The sequence below is a fragment of the Myodes glareolus genome, chromosome 24, assembly GCF_982192425.1.
Source record: "Myodes glareolus chromosome 24, mMyoGla1.1, whole genome shotgun sequence".
Classification (NCBI taxonomy): Eukaryota; Metazoa; Chordata; class Mammalia; order Rodentia; family Cricetidae; genus Myodes; species Myodes glareolus.
The window spans coordinates 49,623,313-49,650,384 of NC_142049.1; the positions used below are offsets into that span (position 1 = coordinate 49,623,313).

Consider the following 27,072-nt stretch of genomic DNA (forward strand, 5'->3'; position numbering starts at 1 on the left):
TACGTCTGCCTCCCTCCCATCTTGTTTTTCCTTTTGTATGTCCGTCTTCCTTTTCCCATTTTTATTTCTTTAAAATTATTTTATTCTTTCTGCTGCTTAGCTCTTTTCTCCACGTGTACAGTTCAGAATCCCATTAAGGGGATGGCGCCAGCCACAGCGGGCAATTCTTCACACCTCAGTTTATGAACTCAAAATAGCACCCGTCATATGCATGCCCAAAGGCCCAGCTTCCATGTGATTCTAGATTCTGTCAAGTTGATGACACTAACCGTCACACCCTGTCTTAAAAAAAAAAAAAAAAAGACACTCCCTCTCCCCCCACCAAAAAAAGGTAAACCGAGCTGGGGATGCACCTCGGGGTGGAATGCCTGCCTAGCACACTAGGCAGGATGTCCAATGCCCAGTACCTCCCAGAGCATCAATTGAACCAAAGGTCCGAGTGTCCACATGGAATGGGCAGACACTAAGGATTGTCATCGATTTTATTAAATGTATTTTCCTTTTATTTTATTTTCCAAAGTCACTGGCCTACTTGAGCAGCAATTTTCGGTTTCGTCTGTATGTACAAGCCCTGGACAGACAGAAGGAAAAGGAGGAGGTTAAAATGGGCCATGTGGATGCGCCTGTGATCATGGCACTTGGGAGGCTGAGACAAGGGGACTGTCCTGAGAACCAGGCTAGCCTTGGGTACAGTGAGACCATATCTCAAAAAACCTAAAACCTGAGGATGCGCATTGGCCCAGAAGGTAAAGCAAGCGGTCACTAAGTCTGCCAATCTGAATTTGATTCCCAGGACCCACATGACTGACAATGAGAACAGATTCTAGAGAGTTGTCCTCTGACGTCCACATGCCTGTCCTGGCATGCATGTGTGTCTACAACAGACAGACAGACAGATAGACAGACACACAAAACGCTTGGGAGGTAGATTAGTTAGCTAGCTAGATGGCAGGATGGAACTGGAAACACACACCAGGGGCTCCACCAGAATCTTTGCTAGTTTCTGGTCAGGACTGGGAGAATGTGGAACCACGGGAACCAGGAGTAAGGACGGACAGGATGGACAGAAGGAGACATAACCAAAGGACAGATCAGAGTACCATGATTCAACAGCATCCCGCCAAGCTGTCTTCCACTTCTCAATACCCAGCTCTTGCCCAAGTGGCCTTATTTGGGAAACAGTCTTTACAGGCATAATTAAGACAAGCTGACATCATCCCGAGTTTAAGTTGGGGCTGTATCCAAACACTGGTATCATTATACGAGAAAGGTAACCCTCACTGTGTCTCAGGGAGAAAACAGAAAGCCTACCTGATGGATAGAAACTTAGATGTCACTGGTTGGGACCCAAATGACATGAGGCTGGCGATGGGACTCGGTGGGTGAAGTGCTTCTGAGCACATGAAAGCCTGGAGTCGACCTCCAGCACCAACTAAGTGAGGCATGGTACTAAACTAGAGAGCTGGGGGCAGGTCATTCTCAGCTACGCTGTGATTTTAAGACTAGCCTGGGCTACATGAGACCCTGCCCCCAAGATCCAAACAGAACAAAACAGAGAGTAAGATGAAAGCCTGGCGTCATTCAGTTTTCCTTCATCTCCCTTGCTTCCCTGCGTACCTGTCCACATAGGTCTAATCTCAGGGATTATCTCCCTAGAACCTGCTCAGACCCTGTCTCTCCCACTTACACACTGGAGACACAAGGGCTGGGGAGATGGTTCAGTGGTTAAGAGCGCTGACTGCTCTTCCAGAGAACCTGAGTTCAATTCCCAGCACCCACCTAGCAGTTCACAAATTGAAGACACAAATCTACTGCCAGCTGTTTACTGTCCCATCCCAGCGCATCCCAGAGGTCTCTCCAGTCAGGTTCTGAGCCTTTGGTCTCCTAGTGTCCCATCCCAGCCCATCCCAGAGGTCTCTCCAGTCAGGTTCTCCTTGGATAACAGGAATGTGTCAGGGAGGTGGCTCACTTCTCTTCCAGGTCTGTCTGGTCTACAGAGCAAATTCCAGGGCAGCCTCATTTACATAGAGAGATATTGTCTTAAAAAATTTAACAGATGGGTACTTCGGTGACAATGCTGATGAAGAATATTTGGTCACAATCCAGCTGGGACAAGCTGTGACTTTGAGCAGTATGTTCACTTCTTTTTAAAATTTTTTTTCAGACAAAGTCTCACTATGTATTTCTAGCTGTCCTGGAACTCACTCTGTAGACCAGGCTGGCAAACTCACAGAGATCCTCCTGCCTCTGCCTCCCGCGTGCTGGGACTAAAGGTCTGCACCATCACTGCCCAGCTCCATCCTCCTTTAATGGAAGAAGGGACTCATAAAGAGAGGAAATGAAACTGGAGAACATCAGTCGCTTGTGACTTAGGGGTGAGGGATCTAGAAAGTGAGGGACACAGGGAGAAAGGTGGGAAGAGAGAAAATACGGGAACGAGAGGGACAGAGGAGCTGAGGTGATGGTCCAGGGGTTCAAGGTGCTTACTGCTCTCACAGAGCACCCACGTTTGGGTCTCAGTGCCTACACGGTAGCTCATGGCTACCTCAGCTCTGGCTAACAGGAACCCTATGACACCTGCTGGTCTCCATGGGCTCCCCATACACACACAAATATATATGCATAATTAAAAATAATATCCCGCTGGTAGTAGTGACGCACGCCTTTAATCCTGACACTCAGGAGGCAGAGGCAGGTGGACCTGTTCGAGGTCTACAAAGCCAGTCTCAGGCTAGCTAAGGCTACACAGAGAAACCCTGTCTTGACAAAACAGTAAGAAAAAAAAGTCTTAAAAAAGAGGGTGAGAGGAGGAAAGAGAAGAAAAAAAGTGGGCAGGTGGTGTGGGAAGTCCTTTTGTATATGTGTTGCTTTTATTGGTTAATGAATAAAGAAGCTGCTTGGGCCTATGACAGTGCAGAATAGAGCAAGGTGGGAATTCCAAGCAGAGATAGAGGAAAAAGAAGGCGGAGTCAGGGAGACACCATGTGGCTGCTGAAAGAGACAGACAATGGACAGAAACTTGCAGGTACGCCACAGCCACATGGTGATACACAGCTTAAAAGAAACGGGTTAATTTGGCTGGGCAGTGGTGGCGCACGCCTTTAATCCCAGCACTCGGGAGGCAGGGGCAAACGGATCTCTGTGAGTTTGAGGCCAGCCTGGTCTACAAGAGCTAGTTCCAGGACAGGCTCCAAAAGCTACAGAGAAACCCTGTCTTGAAAAACAAAAACAAAAACAAAAAGTTAATTTAATATGTAAAAATTAGTTAATAAGAAGCTTGAGTTAATAAGTCAAGCAGTGTTATTAATTTCATGTGTTAATATAATTATTATATTATAATAATATTAATAACAATATGTTAATATAGTTTCTGTGTTATTATTCGAGTCTGGGCAGCCAGGAAATGAATGAGCAGTCTCCACCTTCAGGACCGGTACTGAAGGACATAGTGATGGGAGCTGGACCAAAGAAAGACCCCTTTATGCATCCAGTTTTTCTTTTTTTCCTCCTCACTTCCCTACCCCATTTCTCTTTTCCTTTTTTTTTAAGTAAATCTTTTTTTAAATATTTATTTATTTATTATGTATACAATATTCTGCAGGCCAGAAGAAGACACCTCATTACAGATGGTTGTGAGCCACCATGTGGTTGCCGGGAATTGAACTCAGGACCTTTGGAAGAGCAGGCAATGCTCTTAACCATTGAGCCATCTCTCCAGCCCCTCTCTTTTCCTTTTTTGAGACAGGATCTCATGTAGCCCAGGCTGGCCTCAAACTCAACTGTTTAGCCAAGGATGAACTTCTAATCCTCCTTCCTCCACTTCCCAAGTGTGGTGATGACAAGATTGTGACATTATACCTGATTTATCTAGTTCGGGCATCAAACCCATGCCTTCCATCATACCAGGCAATTACCAACTGAGCCACATCCCCACCTCTCCCCACACTCTGAGATAGCATCTTGTTCTGCTGCTCAGACTGGCTTTGAACTTATAGCTATCCTCCTGCTTCAAGCCTCCCAAGTGCTGAGGTCAGAGTAGAGGACCACCACACCTGGGTGGTGTCCATATTTGAGGGACTTAGAGGGTTAGGGGTGACTTACGCGATCAGGATGACCACGAAGGCTAGGATAGCCAGTCCTATGGCCACCAAGTTGCCCACCAGCACCATGTTCCTCAGCTTGCTGTCAGACTGGAACTTGAGAGCCATGCGGGGCTGCCCATCCCCTGGGCAGTTGGAAGTGGAACTCAGTGCCAACCTGACACCCTCTGTAACCTCCTCCACCCCACCTGTTCATCTGGTTCACCACCCAGTGCTCTGAAGTACCATTTGTCATGGTAAACATTACAGCCCAGCCTATCCCAGCCAAAAACCAGGAGTAAGCAAACCACACTTCTTGTTGGATATGGGAAGGAGGCAAGAAGTTGGATCCAAACCCAAGAAAAGAACTGGGTGAGGTGGCTCACAACTGTCATCTAACACTTGGGACACTGAGACAGGAGGTCTACTCTAAGCTGAGGGCAGTCTGGGCTACAGTGAGACCTTGTCTCTTAAAAAGGAGGAAAGGAGAGAGAGACAGAGAGACAGAGAGAGAGAGAGAGGAAATCTCCTTCTCCAGGACCATGTCCCACCATGATGATAAGAGACTAAACCTCTGAAGCCCCAATTAAATGCTTTTTTAAATTAAGAGTTGCCATGGTCATGGTGTCTCTTCGTATCAACAGAACACTAACAGAAGTTGGTAGCAGGGAGTGGGATATTGCTGTGACAGGCCTGACCATACGGTTTGTTGGTGCAATGTGGACCTTGGGGCTTTGGATTAAGAAACCAGTTGAATGCTATAAGTGGGTTTAATGGGCTATACTAGTAGGAGTGTGGAAGAGAGATTATGACAGCCTGGCTCAAGAGGTTTCAGAGGAGAATATTAACAAGTGGCCTAGAAACTCTTCTTGTGATATTTTGGCAAAGACTGTGGCTACTGTCTGCCCTTGTCCAAAAAAATCTGCCTGAGGTTAAATTGAAGAGTTCTGAGTTAATGGCATTGGTGAAGGAGACTTCAAGGCAGCCTAGAATCAGCTGCGGCACAGTGGCCGTGCTAATGCAGATCTACAGTGGAAAGGAGCTGCTGAGCAAGGGAAAATATGAAAAGCGCAGTTTGAGGAGAAAAGAAGCACCAGGAAGTGGAATGGAGCTTTGCGCAGTGCTCAAGAGATTGAAAGATCTCTCTGACTCCAGGCACACCCGGCCCACCTAAGCCTTCAGTCCATGAAGCGGAATTGAAGGAAGGCTTAAGCAGTGAAGGAAGCTGGCTCAGCGGTGAAGAGCACTGGCTGCTCTTCCAGGGGCCCTGAGTTCAATTCCCAGCAACCACATGGTGGCTCACAACCATCTGTAATGAGATCTGGTGTCCTCTTTTGGTATGCAGGCACACATGCAGGCAGAACACTGTATACATAATAAATAAGTAAACCTTAAAAAAAAAAAAGAAACGTATTTGAACAAAGAAGCCAACTTCTAGCCCCAGCAAGTAGCAGAACTTGGCAGATTCAGCCATATGGTTCTGTCTTTAGAAACAAAGACAGAAGAAAGGGGTTATGGAATCTCCCTCCATGGCTAAGGAGAGCTGTGTCAGGGCTGTCTGTGAATGGAGGCTGTGGAAGTTTGAATGTAATTGGACCCACAAGCTCACAGGGAGTGGCACTATTGGGTGTGGTCTTGTTGAAGTAGATGTGGTCTTGTTGAAGGAAGTTGTCACTGTGGGGGCAGGCTTTGGGGTCTCTCTCTTGTTTAAGGTTCATTCAGTGTCTGTTGCTTTCTGTTTAAGATGCAGCCATCACCATGCCTTCCTGCAGATCACCCTGCTCCTACCATGATGACAATGAACCAAACCTCTGACCTGAGCTGCCATCTCAGTGAAATGGTTTCCTTTAGAAGTGTTACCGTGGTTACGGTGTCTCTGCACAGCAACAGAAACCCGAGGACAGAGGCCTGGAGAGGCTGTTGTGGGAAGCTGTGAAGGTCAAGCCTGGGTTGCCTTGAAGACCCCCAGAGTCAGGGGAGAGCTGCTGACAGGGAGTGGAGCCAACCCAAGATAAAGAAGTGGGTTACGGCCAACAAAGCTGAAAGGTGGGATCTGAAGAGCGTTCTGACATCAGACATGGAGATGCAGAGTTTGGAGTTTGGGTTTTGGTCTTCCTTTAGTCCAGTCTCTCCTCACTACGCTCCCTTTCCTCCCTTTTGGAACAGTGATGGATTCTGTGCCACTGGATGTTGAAGTGTGTGATCTGCTTTTATTCTTATTTTCCAGGGAGTTACAGTAAGAGATTGCCTGACTCCCAGAAGAGACTTTGGCCTTTTAAACAGTGCTGACACTATTGTCGACTATGGGGACTTCTGGATTGGAGCATGCATTTTGCATTGTGACAGGACTACAGGCCGGGGCGGGGGCAGAGAGTGGAGTGTGGGGGCTTCAATGAGAACAGCCTAAATGATGACCATGGACTAAACTCTGAAACTATAAACAAGCCCCAATTCAATGTTCTCTTTTATAGGGGTCGCTGTGCTCATGGTGTCTCTTCACAGCAACAGAGCCCTGGTTAACACAAATACTATGGCAAAAAAAAAGAGGGTATATATAGGGAGATGGCTCAGTGGGTAGGAGCACCGGCTGCTCTTCTGGGGGAAGGCTTGATTCCCAGCACCCACATAGTGGCTCACAATTGTCTGTAGCTCTTAAAAATACATCTTTAAAATAGAATAAAATCAACATAATAATAATAATAATAATAATAGCATAAAACAATGGATAAAGCAGGGTAGGCGGGTGTGGAGTGTAGATGCAGTTGGAAGGAAAGTGATATTTTAGGAGGTGTCACTGAGTAGCCTCTCCGAAGCCATCGAGACCTAGATGGAGGGAGGGAACAGTAACAGGGTAGGAAGAGCAGGCACAAAGTCCAGGAGGGTGACTCTCGGCACTGTGCTCCCTGCATGTGTCCGTGTGAAGGATGGGTCCAGTCAGTCTTTCTGCGCTTTCCGTGTCTGAGGACGTCTGTTCTAAAATGTTAGTTAAAGATGTGTTACATTTGTTAATGCTGTGGAACATTTGCTTAACCATGCTAATGATTTGATTAACGATGCAAATAGTTTGTTTAGTGATTTGTGTGTGTGCCAGAGATCAATGCAAGTGTCTCCACTCTGACTTGGATGTAGGGTCTCTCACTGAACCTAGCACTTGAGAATTCACCCAGGCAGGTCAGTGGTCTTCAGGAATTTACTCTTCTCTTCAACCCTACCCCGGGCTGGGTGTGCAGACTGGAGCTACTGTAGCTCAGGCTGGCCTTGAACTCCAGATCCTCCTGCCTCAACCTCCCAAGTGCTGATGGGGAGCCTTGAAATCCACCTCCACAAGGCCAAGGACTTGAGGCCCCCGGCCACCTCTCACACAGCACCCCTGCCTTTTCCAGACCCAAAGCTTACCATAGCAGTACTTCTCCTTGATGCATTTGGGGGTGATTTTCTCGCAGTGCAAACAGTCCATGACCTCCTCCTTGAGCAAGTCTGAGCAGGGGGAAAGGGAGACGTGGAGAAAAGCAGACCCCAAGGCCTGGGCAGGAGCAGGGAGGGAATGGGGCAGGAAGGAGATGGGGTCTCTGGGCCTCTGAAGGTTGGAAGTCACTGCCCCGCGCAGCAGATGGTTTATGTGACAAATGATTTTTTTCTTCCTTTTTTTGTTTTTTGTTTTTTCTCTGTGTGGCCCTGGTTGTCCTGGAACTCACTCTGTAGACCAGGCAGGTCTTGAACTCAGAGATCCGCCTGCCTCTGCCTCTTGAGCGAAAGATTAGAGGTGTGTGCCACCACTCCCAGCTCCAGAAATGATTTTTCTATCATTGAAGAGTTAAATGGAATTTCCATAGGCCATGTGGCTCAATGCTCTGGTTCTGATCATTGGATATTGGGGGTGATGCTAAGCACTAAATTCAAGGTGTTGAGTATTAGACAGGGACTCTACCACTGAGCCACACTTCAGTCCCTCACTGGGGATTCTAGGTAGAGGCCCTACCACTGGTCTACACCACAAAGTTCACTATTTTTTTTTTTTTTTTTACATCCTGAGACAGCATTTTGCTAAGTTACACACGTTAGACTTGAACTTGAAATTCTCTTGCCTCAGCCACCCTCAGAGGATCTGGGCCAGCCGCCCATCTCTTCCCATTTGTAGACACTTAACCAAACGTTCTTTTTGTTGCTGTCACTTTCCATCTTATGTATTCCTGTTGTGTGCATGCATGGAGCTCAGAAAACAACTCTTGTGAATCTGTTCTCCTTTCAGCGTGTGGGGCTTGAGGACTGAACTCAAGCCTCGTAGCAAGCACCTTTACCTCCTGAGCCATTTTGTCGGTCTCAAGAGTTACGGATTTTTGCACCTGCTACTTTCCGGTCTCAGAGCCTCATCTGGCAACGGTGGGCGTGGTGCAGGTTCACCTGGCTCCTCCCCTTCCTGTGCAAGCAGGAAGACATTTTCCAGGATCCTTTGTGGGGAGTTGCACCCACATGCGCTATACTGAATCAAAGGAAAATGAACTATGGTGGGTCATGTTAGGCACAAAACTTCCTGTGTGCTTCCCTAGTTCCCGAGGTCAGTGTGAGCCATCAGCATGGGGCAGTGGAACTTTGAAGAGCTACAGGACTCCCCGCGGAATGTAACCCGGAGAGTTACAGACTCCACACGGATGTAGCCTCGAGAGCTACAGGACTCCACGCGGAATGTAACCTGGGAGAGCATTTTTCATGTTGAGCCACTGAGATGTGGAATTTGTCAATGCCACACGCCCTATGGCACCCACAGCTACAGGTGCCCTGAGGCCCCAGTTTACACACTGAAACATTTTCATAAGCCCCCAAAAGCCAATCTTGAGGGGCCAGTGAGATGGGACCGCTGGTAAAGGTGCTGACCGCCAGGACTGGTGACCTGAGTTCCATCCTAGAGACCCATAGGGAAGAAGGGGAAGAAGAAACACCTACTGTAAGCTCTCTTCTGCCCTCCATATGTGTGCTGTGCATACACACATCCTAATAAAATAAATAAAACAAAATGGAAAAACAAACAAAAAAGCAAGTCTTGAGATTAACGTGGTGACTCATGAAATACCAGCACTGCTGAGGCTGAGGCAGGAGGACTGTCATGAGTTCTAGGTCAGCATGGGTTATAGAGTGAGAACTTGAGAGAAGAAGAAGAGGAAGAAGAGGAAGAGGAAGAAGAAGAAGAAGCAGAAGCAGAAGCAGCAGCAGCAGCAATGGGGGAGGGGAGACAGAAAAAGCTCAGTGGATAAGATGCTTAGAACAGAGAAGTTGAACATGGTGGGTATTGCTTCTAATTTCAGCTCTGAGGATGCTGAAGACACTGGATAACCAACCTACTCAGCGAGTTTCGTGACACTAAGAGACCTGTCTCACAAACCAAGGTGGAGGCCGAAGAGAGTGCTCAGAAGTTGAAGCATTTCCTAATCTTGCACAAGACCCAAGCTCAGGTCCTAGCACCTACATGGTGGCTCACAGGCATCTGCAACTCCAGTTCCAGGGGACCTGACGCCCTCATTTGGGCTCCATGGGCACTGCATGGGCATGAAATACCTTCATGAAAACACTCACACATGCAAAATTTAAGAAAATAACTAAAAATAGCATGGTAGATGGTTACTGGGGCATGACACTCAAGGTTTCATGATACCTCTGGCTTTCAAAGGCGTGCATGCATGTGCACATGCTTGCTCACATGCACACATGGCATGTGGTGTCAGGGTTTGATTTGAGAGGAATGGGGAATAAGTATGGGAGGGGGAACAGGAAAAGCAGGACTCACGACAGATTTTGTGGTCGCAGGCTGAAAGAGAACAGAACTGGTGTGAGTGGCGTGGAGACCTGGGGGGGGGAAGGGGCAGACCTGGGGAGGGAGAGGAAGGGGGGAAGGGGCAGATGTGGGGAGGGAGAGGAAGGGGGAAGGGACAGATTTGGGGGGGAGGGGCAGATGTGGGGAGGGAGAGGAAGGGGGCAAGGGGCAGATCTGGGGAGGGAGAGAAGGGGCAGATCTGGGGAGGGAGAGGAAGGGAGGGAAGGGGCAGATCTGGGGAGGGAGAGGAAGGAACACTGGCGTGACTGGCGTGACAGGGATGCTGGGAGTCACAGGGGAGGACTTTGGGAGGGTGGGGACTGTGTGAGGAAGGCTGGGGAGACACCTTTTACTTCATAGGCTTTTAATGCTTTCTTTAGTTCCTTGATGGCATGTTCCCTGAGGCTCACCAGCTCTTCCAGCAGAGGACCATCTGAGGAGGGAACAGTGGCTCATCAGTATGGAGCTCCACCAAGTCTTGAACCACTTACAGAATGAGCAAACTGGGCTGCAGAGATGGCTCAGGGATTAAGAGCACTGGCTGCTCTTACAAAGGACCTAAATTCAGTTCCCAGTACCCACATGGCGATTCACAACCATCTCTAACTGTAGTCTCAGGGGATCTGGTGCCCTCTTCTGACCCCCACAGGTACTGCACACATGGCACAAAATACATGCAGGCAAAAACATCCATACATATTAAATTTTAAAAAAGAAAGAAAGAAAGAAAAAAACGCCCCAGATTTTAGAGATTTTCAATTTGGTTCTTTGCAAAAATAATGGGTTTAATGTCACAAAAGAATCTGAATTCTGCAAGGCTCCTAATTGTTTGGGAATGAAAATATGTGCAAAGACTGTGTGGGATTGAAAACCGGCTGGTCCTGGTAACTCCTGGCACACGGAAAGAGCTGCATGGCTGGCCTTGAACTCACTCTAACTAGGGTGGAATTCTAAGTCACGGTCTTCCTGCCTGAGCTTCCTGAGTTGCTAGGATGACAGGCTCGGGGGAGACTGGTGGAAAGGTTTCTGCAGATGTTAGATTGCTTGGAAGGCAGCTGTAGAGAGAAGGAAGGCAGAAGGGTAGAGAGGCTTGGTCTGACCTCATGTGGAACTGTGTTTATTGACTGCGAGAGCGCAGATGGCCCGAATGCCTACAAGGAAGATGGGACTTTTATGCAGCAGAAATGATTTCCGAAGTCTGCAAAAGAGGCTGGAAATTGTAGTCTTTCAGAAGGAAACTCTCGACAAACTCTCCATTTATAAAAACCGTAGTGCCTGAGAAGCACAAGAAAACAGAAGTGTGTGGCTGATCACGTGATGGGCATCGTGGAGATGGGAGTGTCCCGCATACATCTTCCACTCGGTGGGACTCTGGTCACCTGGCCTCTCTGAGCCTCAGATTTTCTCCCTCTCCGAAACGGGAATCTCAGACGTCTGCCTCACAGTGAAGGACACAGGCTTCTGTTAACTACCCAGGGGAGACGTGTAGGTGCGGAAAGGGAGCCCAGGAGGTGGCTGAAGGGTCTCCTACCTGTCAGAGAGCCGTCCTTTATGTGCTCGGTCTGGTTCCTGAAGGAGGTCACCACGCTCTCCAGGTGATCCACACCTGCAGACCAGAAGGGAGGCTGCATCACATCAGGAGGTCCACCCTGCCCCGGCCTCTCCCCCACGCACCCAAGCACACACCCACTTTTCCCACGAATGCGTTAATGGCGTAGTCCCTGAAGAAAGACCCCTCCATGCCCAGCAGCAGAGCCTGCGCGCGCGCCTGCAGCCCTTCCAGGTGGAAGCGCTTGGGAATGATGGCCGCGTGCAGCTGGCTGAGCGCACTTTGCACCAACTGGTCGCATTGCAGGCAGCCCCAGCCCCTGGGGCTGCTCAGGCTGCACAGAAGCGCCAGGGCCAAGGTCAGAGGCATGGTGGGGGCTTTGTGACATCACAGGGGAGGTCCCAGAATGCTCTCAAGATGTATCCAGAACTCTGGAATTCAGTCACTTAACACACTTGCTGAACATCTGCTGGAGGCTGCTTCAGTTCCCCAAGAGCCTAAGAAAGACGGAAGCATCCAGTCCGCCTGTCATTTAAATTCACTAATTAACAGATTTTCTTCATTTTCTTTCTTTATCCTCCCTCTCTCTTAAAAATATTTAAAATTTTGAGGCCAGGTGTGGTGGCACACACCTTTAATCCCACCACTATGAAGGCAGAGGCAGGTGGATCTCCGTGAGTTCTAGGTCAGCCTGGTCTACATAGTGAGTTCTAGGACAGCCACGGCTACATAATGAGACCTTGTCTTATATATGATACACACACACACACGTGTGTGTGTGTGCACGCGCGCACGCGTGTGTGTGCGTGTGTGTATTTGAGAATTTCATATAAGCATGCGATGTATTTTGATCATATTCATTCCCAATCCCGAGTCCTCCCAGGTCCACTCTCATCCTGTTTCTCCTATTCTTCTTCTCCAGTCTTCCCTATCTCTCTCCATCTCTATTTCTCTTCTAAGATTGTGTTGTGTGATGTTTTACTCCTCTGACTTTTTTAACTTTTGGGGGGGGCAGCCATACAGCTCCCCCAAAAAAATCATACATGGAGGCTTATTAGTTATGATGCCCAACCTTAGCTTGTTTTTTGCCAGTTTTTCTTAAATTATCCCATCTACGCTTTGCCTCTGGGCTTCTCCTTTTCTTACTTCTGTATATCTTACTTTCACTCTTACTCCGTGGCTGGCTGCGTGGCTGTGTGGCTGTGTGGCTGCGTGGCTGCCCCTGATGCCCTCCTCTCCTTGTTCTCTTGCTCCTGTGCTCATTTCTCCTTCTGTTGACACTCTCCGCCTGCCAGCCACGCCTATTCTTGCTCCTGCCTTGCTATTGGCCATTCAGCTCCTTATTAGACCAGCAGGTCTTTAAGACAGGCAAAGAATCACAACTTCACAGAGTTCAACCAATGCAGCATAAACAAAAGACACATACCTTACAATAATATTCTACAGTGTTTCATGTAGCCCAGGTTGGTTTTGAACTCTATATTTTTCTGAGAATGACTTTGACTTCCCAGTCCTCCTGCCCCAGCCTCCTGAGATCATGAATTACAGGCATGCAGCACTCCCATGGCTACCTTACCCAACTGTAACTGAACTTTTAAAGGTTGAAGGGGCCAGTGAGATGGCTCAGTGGTCCTCAAGCCTGAGGACCTGGGTTTACTCTCCAGGTCACATGGTGGAAGGCTAGAACTGACTCTCTAAAAGTTGCCTCTGACCTAATATTCACCATGACATGTGCCCCTCCCCCAATACACATGTAATTAAAAATGTTTAACACTGAGCTTCAGGGTTGAAGATAATGGTTCAGGGAAGTGTAAATCTAGTTAATCTTATTAATAAAAGCCAGGAGTCAGATATTGGGGTAAAAACCTGAAGGATCAGAGAAGCAATGGGGCAGCCACCAGTGAGTTCCCACCTCTTCTGTTCTTCTCTGCCCTGCCTTAGCACTTCTTGTCTCCTCTCTGTACACACCTCCAGGACTCTATGGTAGCTAGTAGCTTGCTCTGACTCCCAGCAAGCTCTATTTGTCAGAACACAAACAAAATATCCCACAACATTTCCCCCTTTTTGTCTAAATAAAAAGTGAAGGTTTTAACTAACATAGTAAAACTAGATACAATTAGTACAATAACTATATACAAATATATGCAGGCAATAATTACATTAACAATGTCTAGTTCATTATCATTTTACATATTAAGAGATAATACTCCATTATCTATTCTATCTTGGTGAGTCTTGTATGACTTCATACATGGTATAAGTAAAAAGGCTGCCAAAATCCTGGATGGTTAGGTTGTCCACCATATTGCCCTTTTAAATTATAAATTTATAATTAATATTTTCGGCGTTAAATCTTACCTTTGGTTTAGTTAGCTGGAGTAGGTGCAATAACCATTACCGGCCAGTAGGTGTCGTGATGCAGTTGGAGCCGCGTGGCTGGACTGAATCTGATTTTGGAGTTAAATGCTAAAAGATATGCTCAGATTAAAACCAGTTATTTAGTATAAATCACAGACAGTGTGCTACGCAGTAGTCCCTGATTGGTCAGCAGTCGCGAGCAGTAGAATAGCACATGCAGACAAATTACTAGAAGCTGCAGAACAGCTGGCTCAGACCAGGGAAGCCCACGTCTCTCCTGAATTTCTACAGCACAGAAAAACTGGGCCCAGAGTGGCTCCAAGTCCTCAGGCACCCTGTCGTCCGTCGTCCCCCCCCCCCCCCCCCCCCCCGCCGCAACTGTATAGTTCTGAGGAGTTTCATGAGGAAATATAAAGAACCGCCATTCCTCAGGGCTGCTGTGCAAGAATTCTATGCCCAAAGCCATGGCTAAGGTGGGCTGAGAGAGGCAGCGAGGGCCTAACGTGTGGATGGCTCCCAGCAGAAGCCTAAGGCCAGGAATTCTATATCCAATCGTTGGGTGCCAAGTGTTGAAATAACCAGGTTAGCTAAGGATAAAACAATTATATTTTATTTATTATAAGGGGAAAACTCACAAAACAGGAAGCGAGAAATCCAAGCACAGCAATGTCCCGCGGGAAAAGGCACAGAGAGTGTGCCTGGAGGTGCACATGTTTTACCCTGGGTCCCAGTGAAACCCACGCCTTAACTAAGACCCAACTCTTAAAGATGATTGGCTAATAAGGTTCCCCATCATCCCAAGCCTACATATATATTTTAAACACACTGTGACCCATTTAGAGGTTTATTTTTTTCTTGTCTAAACCTGTCTTATTGCATACCTCTGTCTTTTGCTGACCACATGCGTCTTTAAACTGCTAAGCAGAATGTTTAGGACCAACGTGGCAACTTAGGACGCTGCCCCATTCCTTAGTTCTAAGAGCCTAACTTCATGGTGGAGGTGCCGGTGAGCCATGGCTATTGCCACAGCTCTGGGAAGTTTCTGGGTCCTCACTGCCACCAAGCACTGCATCATCCACTGCTTATGAACCCCGTTTAAGTATCTGGTAGTGGGACCTCTTTAAAAAGCCTCACAGTTTTTGCTTCTAAGGCTGAGTGAGGAAGCCTCTCTTAAAGGAGCCATGCTTCTGCTCACTGCCCGCACACAGAGCCCACTGGAGAAAAAGTGGTTACCAAGAAGCCGCATTTAACTCCGTTTTTGTGTGTTTAGAATTCTTCTTTGAGCTCTCTCGGGTTTTATGTGGAAATTCTTGCCCCATGTTGAGTGCCATCGAGTTTATCTTATCGGTAAAACCTAGGAGCTTCCGACAGCACAAAGATGAATAGAAATGGGTTTGTACCGGGCGGCGTGGTGTGGTTGTGTGGGTTCATGTGGGTGCGCGAAATGAGGACTCGGAGATGCCTCGAGAATGAACTCAGCCTTCCCCCTGCAGGAGACTCAGCCTGTGTGGATCGAAGCTCTTTCCCTTTGTCTCTTGGTATTTTAATTTTCTCTCTTTACACTTTGACTAGTAAATTTCCATATTTCTAAGCAAACTGAATGAAGCTTCCAAAAACACAATGCCAAGTGCAAATATCTGATTCATGAGGTACCACAGTTTTCTGGGCTCCCTTTTAACCAAGTCTTGCATTGGCTTTGTAACCATAGAAAACTCTCAGACAAGATTCACATAGGGCAACAGAAGGTATGTGTAACACAAAGGATGGATTAGGGCTGGGTCCTGACTCCAGAGCTAGACCAGGTATGACCCAACAGGAGTTCAAGACTAGAGACGTTACTTGCTAACCCTCTGGCACTGACTCAGCAGGACTCTGTTACAGGACTAAGTTGTAGGAGCTAGTTAGTAATAGGTCTGAGCTACTGCCTGAGAATTTATAATTTATATGAAGCCTCCCAGTCAATTATTTGGGAAGTGGCTGCTGGGTATTTGGGAACAGGCGGATGGGAAGGAAACATCTGACTACAAATGGCACCCCATGTTGGGTGCCAGATGAAGCATAAGTCTTGCCAATCTAGGTTTATTTATCTGACCGGGAGTCAGATATTGGGGTAAGAACCTGAAGGGTCAGAGACGCAGTGGAGCAGCCACCAGTGATCTCCCACCTCTGTCGATCCTCCATCCAAAAGAGAGGTAGAGTCTGTCTCCACCCCACCTCATCGCTTCCTTTTTCTTCTCTGTATAGACCGCTAGACCTCTGTGGTTACCTAGTGGCTCCCCGAGTTCAAGGCCAGCCTAGTCTGAAGAGCGAGTTCCAGGACAGGCTCCAAAGCTACAGAGAAACCCTGTCTCAAAGGAAAAAAAATAAGTGTTCAAAAGTGGACTTAGGTTCTGTGTCATGAAACTTGGTATGTTTGGGACAATTAGAGTATGTGAGTCTATGTCAAGTGGAAATGTTAGGAGATACAGATATGGATCACAAGCTTTCGTGACAATCACATTGACACTGTGGTCCTCAGAATACAAAGAGTTAATGCAAGAAAAAGCACTGCGGTAGTCTCTCTGTCGGTTAGTGTGCAAATCTAATGATCACACTAGCAATGTCCTTCTCAGTCTCTCTGCCAGTTAGTGTGCAAATCTAATGATCACACTAGCAATGTCCTCCTCAGTCTCTCTGCCGGTTAGTGTGCAAATCTAATGATCACACTAGCAATGTCCTCCTCAGTCTCTCTGCTGGTTAGTGTGCAAATCTAATGTTCACACTAGCAATGTCCTCAGTTTCTCTGCCGGTTAGTGTGCAAATCTAATGATCACACTAGCAATGTCCTCCTCAGTCTCTCTGCCGGTTAGTGTGCAAATCTAATGATCACACTAGCAATGTCCTCAGTCTCTCTACTGGTTAGTGTGCAAATCTAATGATCACACTAGCAATGTCCTCAGTCTCTCTACTGGTTAGTGTGTAAATCTAATGATCACACTAGCAATGTCCTCCTCAGTCTCTCTGTCGGTTAGTGTGTAAATCTAATGATCACACTAGCAATGTCCTCCTCAGTCTCTCTGCCGGTTAGTGTGTAAATCTAATGATCACACTAGCAATGTCCTCCTCAGTCTCTCTGTCGGTTAGTGTGCAAATCTAATGATCACACTAGCAATGTCCTCCTCAGTCTCTCTGTCAGTTAGTGTGCAAATCTAACAATTACAGTAGCAATGCCCTGAACATGATACATTTAAATTATTCTTAGAGTTACCTTTTTGAGTTTTTAGAAATATTTATTTTCGTCTGGGTGATGGTAGTAAATGCCTTTAATCCCAGTGCTCGGAAGACAGAGGCAGGCAGATCAGGCAGATCTCTGTGAGTTCAAGGCCAGCCTGGTCTACAGAGTGAGTTCCAGAACAGTTAGGGTTACACAGAGAAGCACTGTCTCAAAACAAAACAAAACAAAAAACAAAAACAAAAAAGGTTCTGGAGAGGTGGCTCAGCAATTAAGAGCACTGGCTGCTCTTCCAGAGGACCCAGCTCCCACATGGCAGCTCACAACTGTCTCTACCTCCATTTCTCAGGGATCTGACACCCTCACACAAACATACAGACAGGAAAAATACCAAGGCACATAAAATTTTAAAAAAGTAAAGACCTCTCAAAATTTCATTTTCATTTCTTATTACTATTATTAGGTTTTCCAAGACATAGTTTCTCAGTGTAGTTCATGACTGTTCTGGAACTCTCTCTATAGACCAGGCTTACCTCAAGCTCAGAACTCCCTGCCTCTGTTTCCTGAGTGCTGAGATTAAAGGCATGCACCACCATTGCCCAGCTAAAAACAATTTTAAGTGTATGTGTGTGTACTTTTGTGCATTTATGTACACCACCTGGATGCAATATCCAAAAAGGCCAGAAGAGGGCATCTTATCTCGTGTAGCTGAAGTTACAGGCAGTTGTGAGCTACCCAGTATTACTGCTGGGACCTGAGAGCCTCTCTACAAAATCAGTACTTGCTTCTAACTGTCGATCCCTCTTTCCAGCCATACATGTAGCAGGCTTTTTCGGAATGCCAGCCCCCAAATCATGACACGGAGACTTATTATTATGAATGCTCAGCCTTATGTTTGACGCACTAGCCCTTATAACTTAATTTATTGGATCTATCAGGTGCCTTAAGCAGGCAAGTGCACAAATTGAAACAAATGCAACACATGTTTACATAGTTAGACAAATATTCTATTCCACAATGCACACCCTCTTTTATGAGTGAGTGAGAGAGAACCAGACCACCTCTGTATGCCTCCCGAATGATGGACATGCAGGGCTGAGTCTCTATACTTGGTTAGCTATTTTAACAGGATGGCACGAGCTCCACAACTAATGGGATGTCCAGGAACTCACCTTGGAGACCAGACTGGCTTTGAATTTACAGAGATCCAAGTGCCTCTGCCTCTTGAGTGCTGGGATCTAAGGCATGTGCCACAATGCCCAGCTATAAAACTTAATTTATTTTTGTCTTATGTGTATGAGTGTTTACTTGCATGTATGTCTGGGCATCATGTGCATGCAGGGCCCATGGAGCTCAAAAGTGAGTGTCAGGTCCTCTGGAGTTACAGTGGGCTCTGAGCCTCCACATAGACGCTAGGAATTAAATCTGGCTCTTCTGCAGGAGTGGTTCATGCTGTGAATCATCTCCATAGACACACATTTTGTGTTGTGCCCAGATTACGACCCCCAGAGAGAGTCCTCCAGAGAGGTCCGGATAATACAAACATGTTTGGAACTCATCTCCATCCCCGCTGCAGTAAGGTAGAGAGGAGTTGCGTTTCCTCTGCGGGGTAAGCTTTTAAAGGTGAAACTTCAAAGAGGCTTTTTGAAGCAGCTTTGGCACGGGTGCAGAGGTCTTTTGCTCTGTCTCATCCTGCTGTGTCAGCTAATTCTTTGTTCTTAGAGCAAGGCCACTGTTCCTGAGTCAGGCCATCTTTATCAGCCTGTACCAGGTGGCTGGCTGGGCTGAGTGTCCTCATACTTGGAATCTCCCTGGTGGGAGAGGGGAAGGCCACTATCTTTCTGGGAAAACATTCTGCTAGGAAATTTCTTCTTGCCCCTTTGAGAATAAGGGGTGAGGGTCTTACACTTTGTTTTTTTTTTTTTAATTACATCTATTTTGAGACCTTTTAAAAATTACATTTAATATGAGACTTTGTTGTGGAATATTTAACTATGTAAAGCTGTGTTACATTTGTTTATGCTACAGAATATTGATTTAAATGTATAAAGGTGTGTTACATTTGTTTCTGTTGCCTTTGTTAATGATGTAAAGATGTGTTACATTTGTTTTAATTTGCGTACTTGCCTGCTTAAGGCACCTGATTGCTCTAATAAAAAGCTGAATGGTCAATAGCTAGGCAGGAGAGGGACAGGTGGCGCTGGTGGGCAGAGAGAATAAATAGGAGTGAAGGCGAGAGGAGCGGAGGAGAGAATGAGGGAGAAAGAGAGGGACACCCCTCCGGCCAGAAAGCCAGGCAGCTGCCAGCCAGCCAGAAGCTAAGGCCAAGCAGAACTAATGATAAGTTTTCGTGTCATGATTTGGGAGCTGGTTGGAGGCCCAAAAGAAAACCTAGTACACCGTGTGTGTGTGTGTGTGTGTGTGTGTGTATAATATTTGAGAATTTTATATGTCTATAAAAGGTATTTTGATTCTATTTATTCCCTATTTTCTCCAAATCCTCCCAGGTCCACCCCACCTCATTCCTATTTTTCTCTTCTTCCTTTCTCTAGTCCTCCCTCTCTCCCTCCCCCTATCTCTCTTCTGAGATAGTGTGTTGGGATGCGTGCAGGTAGGGGTCAGAGGACAAATCTGGGACTCAGTTTCCTTCTTTCACCATCTGGGTCCAGGCTCAGGTCATGAGTTTTGGTGACAAGTGCCTTTACAAACTGCACCCTCTTGCCGGCCCCACCCCTTTCACTTCTGTAGCCCTGGCTTTCCTCGAACTCACTGTGTAGCTCAAGGTGTGAAACTCACAGCAATCCTCATGCCTCTGCCTCCCAAGTGCTGAATTGACAGACATTCTCTAAACTAGGATTGTTTGGGTTTTCTAATGTAGGTAATGAAAACGTTGACGCTACCATCATATTGGTGAACAGACATGTCTGGTTTTGCGTGGGTGCAGTGAGTTGAATTAGATGTGATTAAGTTAGTGGAGGAATAATGGAGGACATCCAGGGTGCCATTGCTCCACGCAGCCACCAGAGGTCGCCCACACTAGACAAATGCTCTCCCTGACCCTACTCCTTAGTACCAGGATTATCCCTCAGACCAGCACATCTGAGATCACAATTTGAGATAGGAGCCAACCTGTTAGACTTGTACACGCTTTTCCTCTTCCACAATCAAAGTTCCCCTTTGGGACAGTGAGCATGACAAAGGCTACACATTCTTCTGCTTCCAAACCCAGAATCCTCGAGTCCAGGTGTGAGGCAGGAACAAAGAGGACACAGAACTGGTTTGGTTTCTCAGAAGCGGCTACATTAAAGAGTGATTTGGTAGGGGTTGGAGAGATAGCTCAGCGTTAACCGCTGAGGATCCAGGTTCAATTCCCAGCACCTACATGGCAGCTCACAATAGTCTGTAACTCCAGTTCCAGGGAATCTGACACCTCATACCAAATGCACACAAAATAAAGTTACATATAACAAGACAGGTATCAAGCAAGAATTATAGTTATAATACTTATATCTACTTTATCTTTTATCATAACTAAAGAAAACTATCAATTCTTCAACTCCATCAAAGACGTCAGAAGGCTATTGTAACATGAAGGGGCCTGCTTGTTGGGGTTTCTGTCCTGCCGGGTACCCCACAGCTGGCAAGCCCCAAAGAAAATCACACAGAGGACTCCATAAGTTATAAAGCTGATTGGCCCATTAGCTCAGACTACTTATTAGCTCTTGTAGCTTATATTAACCCATTATTCTTATCTATGTTAGCCACATGGCTCAGTACCTTTCACAGCCAGACAGATTACATCCTGCCTCTTTGGTGGTCTGCGCAGAAGTGGCAGAGGGAGCTTCCTGCTTCCCAGAATACTCCCATTCTCTTTGTTCCACCTCTACTTCCTGTCTGGTTTTCCCACCTATACTTTCTGCCTGGCCAATCAGCATTTATTTAAAATATGATTGACAGAATACAGACAATTCTCCTGCACCAGGCTATATTACCTACATTAACAGAAAGTGCATTAGTACATTGTAAGCAACTTCCAAAACTCTAGAATTGATAGAGACATCTCGCTGCCTATCACCCAAAGCTCTTTTGTAACATTGGAGCACCCATCTACAGCCCATAGTATCTGGCAGACTTTTCCATGAAGCAGGAAATTTCAAGGACAGTTCCTCTTATATTGGCAGTTTGCCAGTCACTTCCTTCTGCATCCTACAGAATTTCTGGCAGACTCTTTCATAAAGCAGGAACCCCAAAGTACTGTCTCACCTTTAGGCAAGTTCAGCAGTCATTTCTCTGCAGGTCCGGCATGTCCAGTTCATACAGCATAACATCAAACAGTCCAGGTAAAAGCAGTTTCTTGCCCAAATGGCTAACAAATTCTATAAGGAGCCTCTTTGATGCCCATCATCCTCTTGAAGTAATTGGAGCTTCCAGGAGCAGATCTGTCTCATTGTCATGAAAATTCTTAAGTTCTTAAAACATTTTAAATGCCATATTCTGAAGGTCTCTGAAAGATTTGAAGAATATCTAACTGAAATATATTTCTATATATCTAGAAAACCTAACTAATATGACTACATATTAGTTATATATAATATAGATGATTATATATTAACCTATATTTCTTAATTATATATTACATTTTAAAATGAACTACACAAACACAATACCTTAATCAAGAGCAGAAATATATATATATATATAAAATTTGATCTTAAATCTGTATTAATAAACCAAGATCCATACCAATGCAAATATCTATAGCATATCCCTCTTTAAATGTAAACAAATGTTTATAAACAATATTTGAGAATTTGGGCCTAGTTCTCTCCAAACTGTTTCCTGATTTTTGTAGGGTGAAGTAACTTTGGGAATGTTCAAAGCAACCTTTTGAGGGTCTTGATCCATCAAACCACATTAGTCTGGAAGAAATCCACAGGTTCTCATCCTCTGTGGAAACAAAAGAAGAACCTCTTTTCCAAAGCAACAAATCCTTAGACCCAAATTTTGAAATCACGATACCATTAAAGTTTATATGGTGGTTTCTCTTAGCAGTCACTACAACGAAATGTCTCTCTGTACTTAGTTCATTCACAGTCAAAGAATTTAAAGAAAACATGATAGTATACATAGTCCAGACTGTGTACATTCCATCTTTATGTGACTTATTTTTCTTTACCCCTTTAATCTATGACTGTTTCTACCCATCTCTTTAAAGACTTTGTTTCATTTTTTTAAAAATGATTTACTTCTTTTTATAACTCTCTATGCTCCTTTTCTTCTCTTTCCCATGCCTACGTAAATTTATCTAACACTGTAAGACATTTGGAGGTCTTTTTAAAAATCTGAATCAGTCCTTATTGTGTATCTGCAATTATTTTCTGACCAGAAGCGCCTTTTCATTATTGCTAAGTGGGCATGGCTAGGACCAACTCCACTGTCCTGCCTGTTGGCTCTGCCCAGTCCAACATGGCAGAGGTCTGTTCACTGCCTCAGAGACTAACGGGTAGGAGCCATGCTCATCACCCCATGCTCCCTGCTGTGGTGCCAGAGGGAGAGCAAGCAACCTCTGCTAGCTATACTGCCCCTCTGCGTCATACCTTGTAGGAGAAGGGAGGCCACTTGCTGATCCTGGCTGCCCGGCTAGCTTAGACCCAAAATAATCACACAGAAACTATATTAATTTTTTTTAAAAAAAAATTATTTATTATATATACCGTTGTCTGCCTGCATGCCAGAAGAGGGCACCAGATCCCATTACAGATGGCTGTGAACCACCATGTGTGTGCTGGGAAATGAACTCAGGACCTCTGGAAGAGTAGCGAGTGCTCTTAACCTCTGAGCCATCTCCCCAACCCCAGAAACTGTATTAATTAAATCACTGCTTGGCCCATTAACTCTAGTTTCTTATTAGCTCACTCTTACAAATTAATGTAACCCATTTCTCTTAATCTGTGTATTGCCATATGGCAGTGGCTTATCAGCAAAAATTCAGCATGTCTGAATCTGGCAGTGGCTCCATGGCTTCTCCCTGACTCTGCCCTTCTTTCTCCCAGCACATAGCCTAGCTTGCCCTGCCTAGTTCTGTTCTTCCCTGCCATAGGCTCAAAGCAGTTCTTTATTCATCAACCAATAAAAGCAACACACAGACAGAAGAACTTCCCACACCATTTCCCCTTTTCTGTTTAAACAAAAAGGAAGGCTTTAACTTTAACATAGTAAAATTACATATAACAAAACAGGTATCAAAAAAGAATTACAGTTACAATATTATATCTACTTTATCTTTTATCATAACTAAGGAAAACTCTAATAATAACTATAAATCTACAACTCCATCACGGACTCCAGAAGGATATATTACCTAAGTTAACGAGAAGTGCATCGTAAGCAATTTCCAAAATTCTAGAATTGACAGAGACATCTCGCTGCTTGTACGGTCACCCAAAGTTCTTCTGTACCACTGGGGCATCCATCTTCAGCCTACAGGCCCATAGTATCCAGCAGAGTTTTCTATGAAGCAGGAAATATCAAATACAGGTCTGCCTATATTGACAGTTTGTCAGTCACTTTCCTCTGTATCCTGCAGAATATCCTGGTAGACTCTTTCATGAACAGGAGCCCTGAAGGACAGTCTTACCTTTAGGCAAGTTCAGCAGTCATTTCTCTGCAGGTCCTGCATGTCCAGTTCATCAAACAGTCCAGGCAAGAGCAGTTTCTTGCCCAAATGGCTAACCAACTCCATAAGGAGCCTCTTCAATGCCCATCATCCTCTTGAAGTAATTGGTGCTGCCAGGAGCAGATGTGTCTCATTTTCACAAAAAGTCTTAAGTTCTTTCTTTTTTTAAAGATTTGTTTATTTATTATGTATACAACATTCATTCCATGTATGCCCATATGCCAGAGGAGGGCACCAGATCTCATTATAGATGGCTGTGAGTCACCATGTGATTGCTGGGAATTGAACTCAGGACCTCTGGAAGAGCAGTCAGAGCTCTTAACCTCTGAGCCATCTCTCCAGCCCCCAAGTCCTAAGTTCTTAAAACAATTTAAATGCCATATTCTGTAGTCTTTGAAAGGTTTGAAGAATGCCTATCCATCTGAAATACATCTCTATATATCTAGAAAACCTAACTAACATGACTACAAACTTGACTATTATAAATGACTATCTATGACATTACATTTTTAAATGAGCTGCACAAACACAATACCTTAATCAAGAGCAGAAATATATGTATACACAATATAACAAGTTTGACCTTAAATTTGTATCAATAAACCAGGATTCATACCAATGCAAAGTATCCATCTCTATAGGATATCTCCCTTTAAATGTAAGTAAACATTCATAGAAAATATTTGGGAATATGGGCATTGTTTTTCTCTAAACTGCTTCTTGCTGTTTATTGGACAAAGTAATCTTTTGAGGGTGTTCAAGGTGACCTTTCAGAAGGTCTTGGTCAATCAAACCACACTTGTCTGGAAGGATTCCACAGGTTCTCATCCTCTGTGGAAACAAAAGGAGAACCTCTTTTCCAAATCAACATATCCTTAGACTCAAATTTTGAATTCAAGATACCTTTGAAAGATGTTTGTTGGCTTAACTTAGCAGTCCCAAGAATCAAATGTCTCTCTGCAGTCAAAAAATTCAAAGATAACACAATATACATAATCCAGACTCTCTGTGAATTTTCCATCTTTATGTGGCTTGTTTTTACTCTATTACTTTTTCTACAAGTTTAATATTTATTTTATTATCTTTACTCCTTTAATCTATGACTGTCTGTACTCTGTCACTTTAAAGACTGTTTTACTTTTTAAAAAACCATCTACTTCTTTTTCTGTGCTCTTTTTCTTCTCTCTCCCAGGCCTATGTATATTTATCCAACACTGTGACTCATTTAGAGGTGTTTTCCATCTGAATTTGTCTTTATTGCATATCTGTAATTCTTTACTGTCCAGGAGTGCTTTTTAAAATGCTAAGTGCTTCTTAAAATTTAAGCTGTGCCATTACTAGGGTATATATGGTACTTCTTGCTTGCCCACCCAATCTAAAACTTAAGCTGTGCCATTACTAGGGTATATGTGGTACTTCTTGCTTGCCCTGCCCAGTCCAGCATGGTGGAGCCATTTGCGCCTCTGAGCCACGCACATTGCCCCACTTCCAGGAACATAGCCAGTCCATGTTGCCACCAAGTGAGTCTCAGCATGCTGCTCAAAAACCCCATCCAAATTGTTGGTTTCCCAAAAGAGTCAAGAGTTCATGTTAGCAGCATAGTCCATGACTGAGAAGCTCCATTTTTGAAACCATGGCATCTACCACTGAATCAGTAAGACCTCTCTTAAAGAAGCTGCAGCATACTGCCTCAAGCAAAGCCCATTTGGAAGAAACATGAGGCTAAACTTTGTTTTTTAGTGTCTAGAATTTCTTTTCAAGTCCTTTCAAATTTTACATGGATTTAGTCCACCACGTTGGGTGCCAATCTGTAGGAGAAGGGAGGCCTCTTGTTGGTTCCCAGTCACCCAGCTAGCTTAGCCTCAAAATAACCACACAGAAACTGTATTAATTAAATCACTGCTTGACCCATTAGCTCTAGCTTCTAATTGATTAACTCTTACATATAATCTGTGTATTGCCATGTGGCAGTGGTTTACCAGCAAAGATTCAGCATGTCTGACTCTGGCAGTGGCTTCATGGTTTCTCCCTGACTCTGCACTTCTTTCTCCCAGCATACAGCCTAGCTTTTCCACCTAATTCTGTTCTTTCCTGCTCAAGGCAGTTCTTTATTCATTAACCAATAAAAGCAACACATAGACCAAAGGACCTCACATACTAATACCTGGCTTAGCTCTGGAGTTAGCACCCAGCTCTAATCCACCCTTTGTGTTAACAGATACCTTTTGTTGCCCTATGTGAATTTTCTCTGAGAGTTTCCCAAGGATACAAGGCCTATGCAAAACTTGATTAGGTGAAATTCTGAAAACCGTGGTATCTCATGAATCCGGTGTAATGGTAAAAGTAAAACCAATGTAAAGATAAAAGTAAAACCAATGTAATGGCAAAAGTAAAACCACTGAAATGGTAAAAGTAAAATGCTGCAGGCCCCCGAATGGCTGCCCAGGGCCACGAGGAGCAGCAAGTCCCAGGCAGGGAGCTCCTGAGTGGCTCGCTGGCCATGGCAGGGGGCAACATGGCAGGTGAGAGACCTCGGTGGGGCAGCCAGTCCCATGAGGAGCTGCAGCCCCAGCAGGTGAAAAACATGGATAGGCATGCCATGGAGAGTGAAGTTGGATATTTATTTAGTGGGTTATGGAGGGGAAACAGGAGAAGGTAGAAAAGCAGAGAGAGGCAGAGAGAGAGGGAGAGAAAGGGGGGGGGGAAGAAGAGAGGAGCCATGGGAGAGAGACTGAAAGGGAAGAGTTTACAGGCTGGAAGCAGAAGGAAGTCTGCTTACCTCAGCAGTAGGGGGAAGGAGCGGGCAGGGCTCGTCTCTTAAAGGGACAAGACCACAGAGGCCAGCTCAGATGGAAACCTGGCTAATTAGAAAATGGAATAAATCAACTCACCTACGTTTCCTCTCCATGTTCTTTATTCCCTTGGGTGAGGAAGGGAAAAGGGTGATCTCTACCAGCTTTCCAGTTTTACAGATGTAGTTAAAAATTTCATGGGCAAAACAATGATATCACATGCATTTTAGAATCACAAAAAGGGCAGGCACAGCCTGACACGGAGGCCCTCCAGAACAGGTGGCACCTCTCACGAGGGAATACCTGGCATTCCAAACCCTTAGATAAAGTAATTAACCCCTGAGCCTGGACTTCACCCGGACTTCACCCTCAGCCAGATCTGTCTGTCAGGTAAGGAAAGGGTCTTCCTTCTGAAATTCCTTCGTGGTCTGTTAGCAAGTTAGGGGGACTGACTGTTAGAACAAAGAGTAAATATTATTGCTCTAAGGCCTCCTGGTGTGGGGGATGGGAGGGAGGGTCATTCTGTTGCCCACGCAGGAGAAGTTACACTGCTGAGGTGTTTTGGGAATGAATCCCATTTTGAAGGGAAAAAAAAATCATG

The 27,072-nt window shown here is 45.3% G+C and overlaps 1 protein-coding gene across 3 annotated transcripts; it reads right to left on the bottom strand.

Annotated features, from left to right (window-relative positions):
* Positions 1-464: 464 nt before the first annotated feature.
* Izumo2 (IZUMO family member 2) lies at positions 465-26,700 on the bottom strand. 3 transcript variants are annotated; one of them, XM_048438145.3, is made up of 10 exons: positions 23,365-26,678; positions 21,267-21,507; positions 13,793-13,900; positions 11,572-11,931; positions 11,417-11,491; positions 10,232-10,318; positions 9,859-9,879; positions 7,476-7,556; positions 4,102-4,225; positions 465-571 (listed from the first exon to the last, which is right to left on the bottom strand). In XM_048438145.3, exons 4-10 carry the CDS (start codon positions 11,801-11,803, stop codon positions 529-531), a joined length of 663 nt encoding a protein of 220 aa, XP_048294102.1. In that variant the 5' UTR covers positions 11,804-11,931; positions 13,793-13,900; positions 21,267-21,507; positions 23,365-26,678; the 3' UTR covers positions 465-528. The 3 variants fall into 3 exon arrangements, with proteins under 3 accessions (XP_048294102.1, XP_048294103.1, XP_085538953.1); XM_048438146.3 differs by lacking the exon at positions 9,859-9,879 and having other exon boundaries at positions 23,365-26,696; XM_085682827.2 differs by lacking the exons at positions 9,859-9,879; positions 10,232-10,318 and having other exon boundaries at positions 23,365-26,700.
* Between the last annotated feature and the right edge of the window lie 372 nt (positions 26,701-27,072).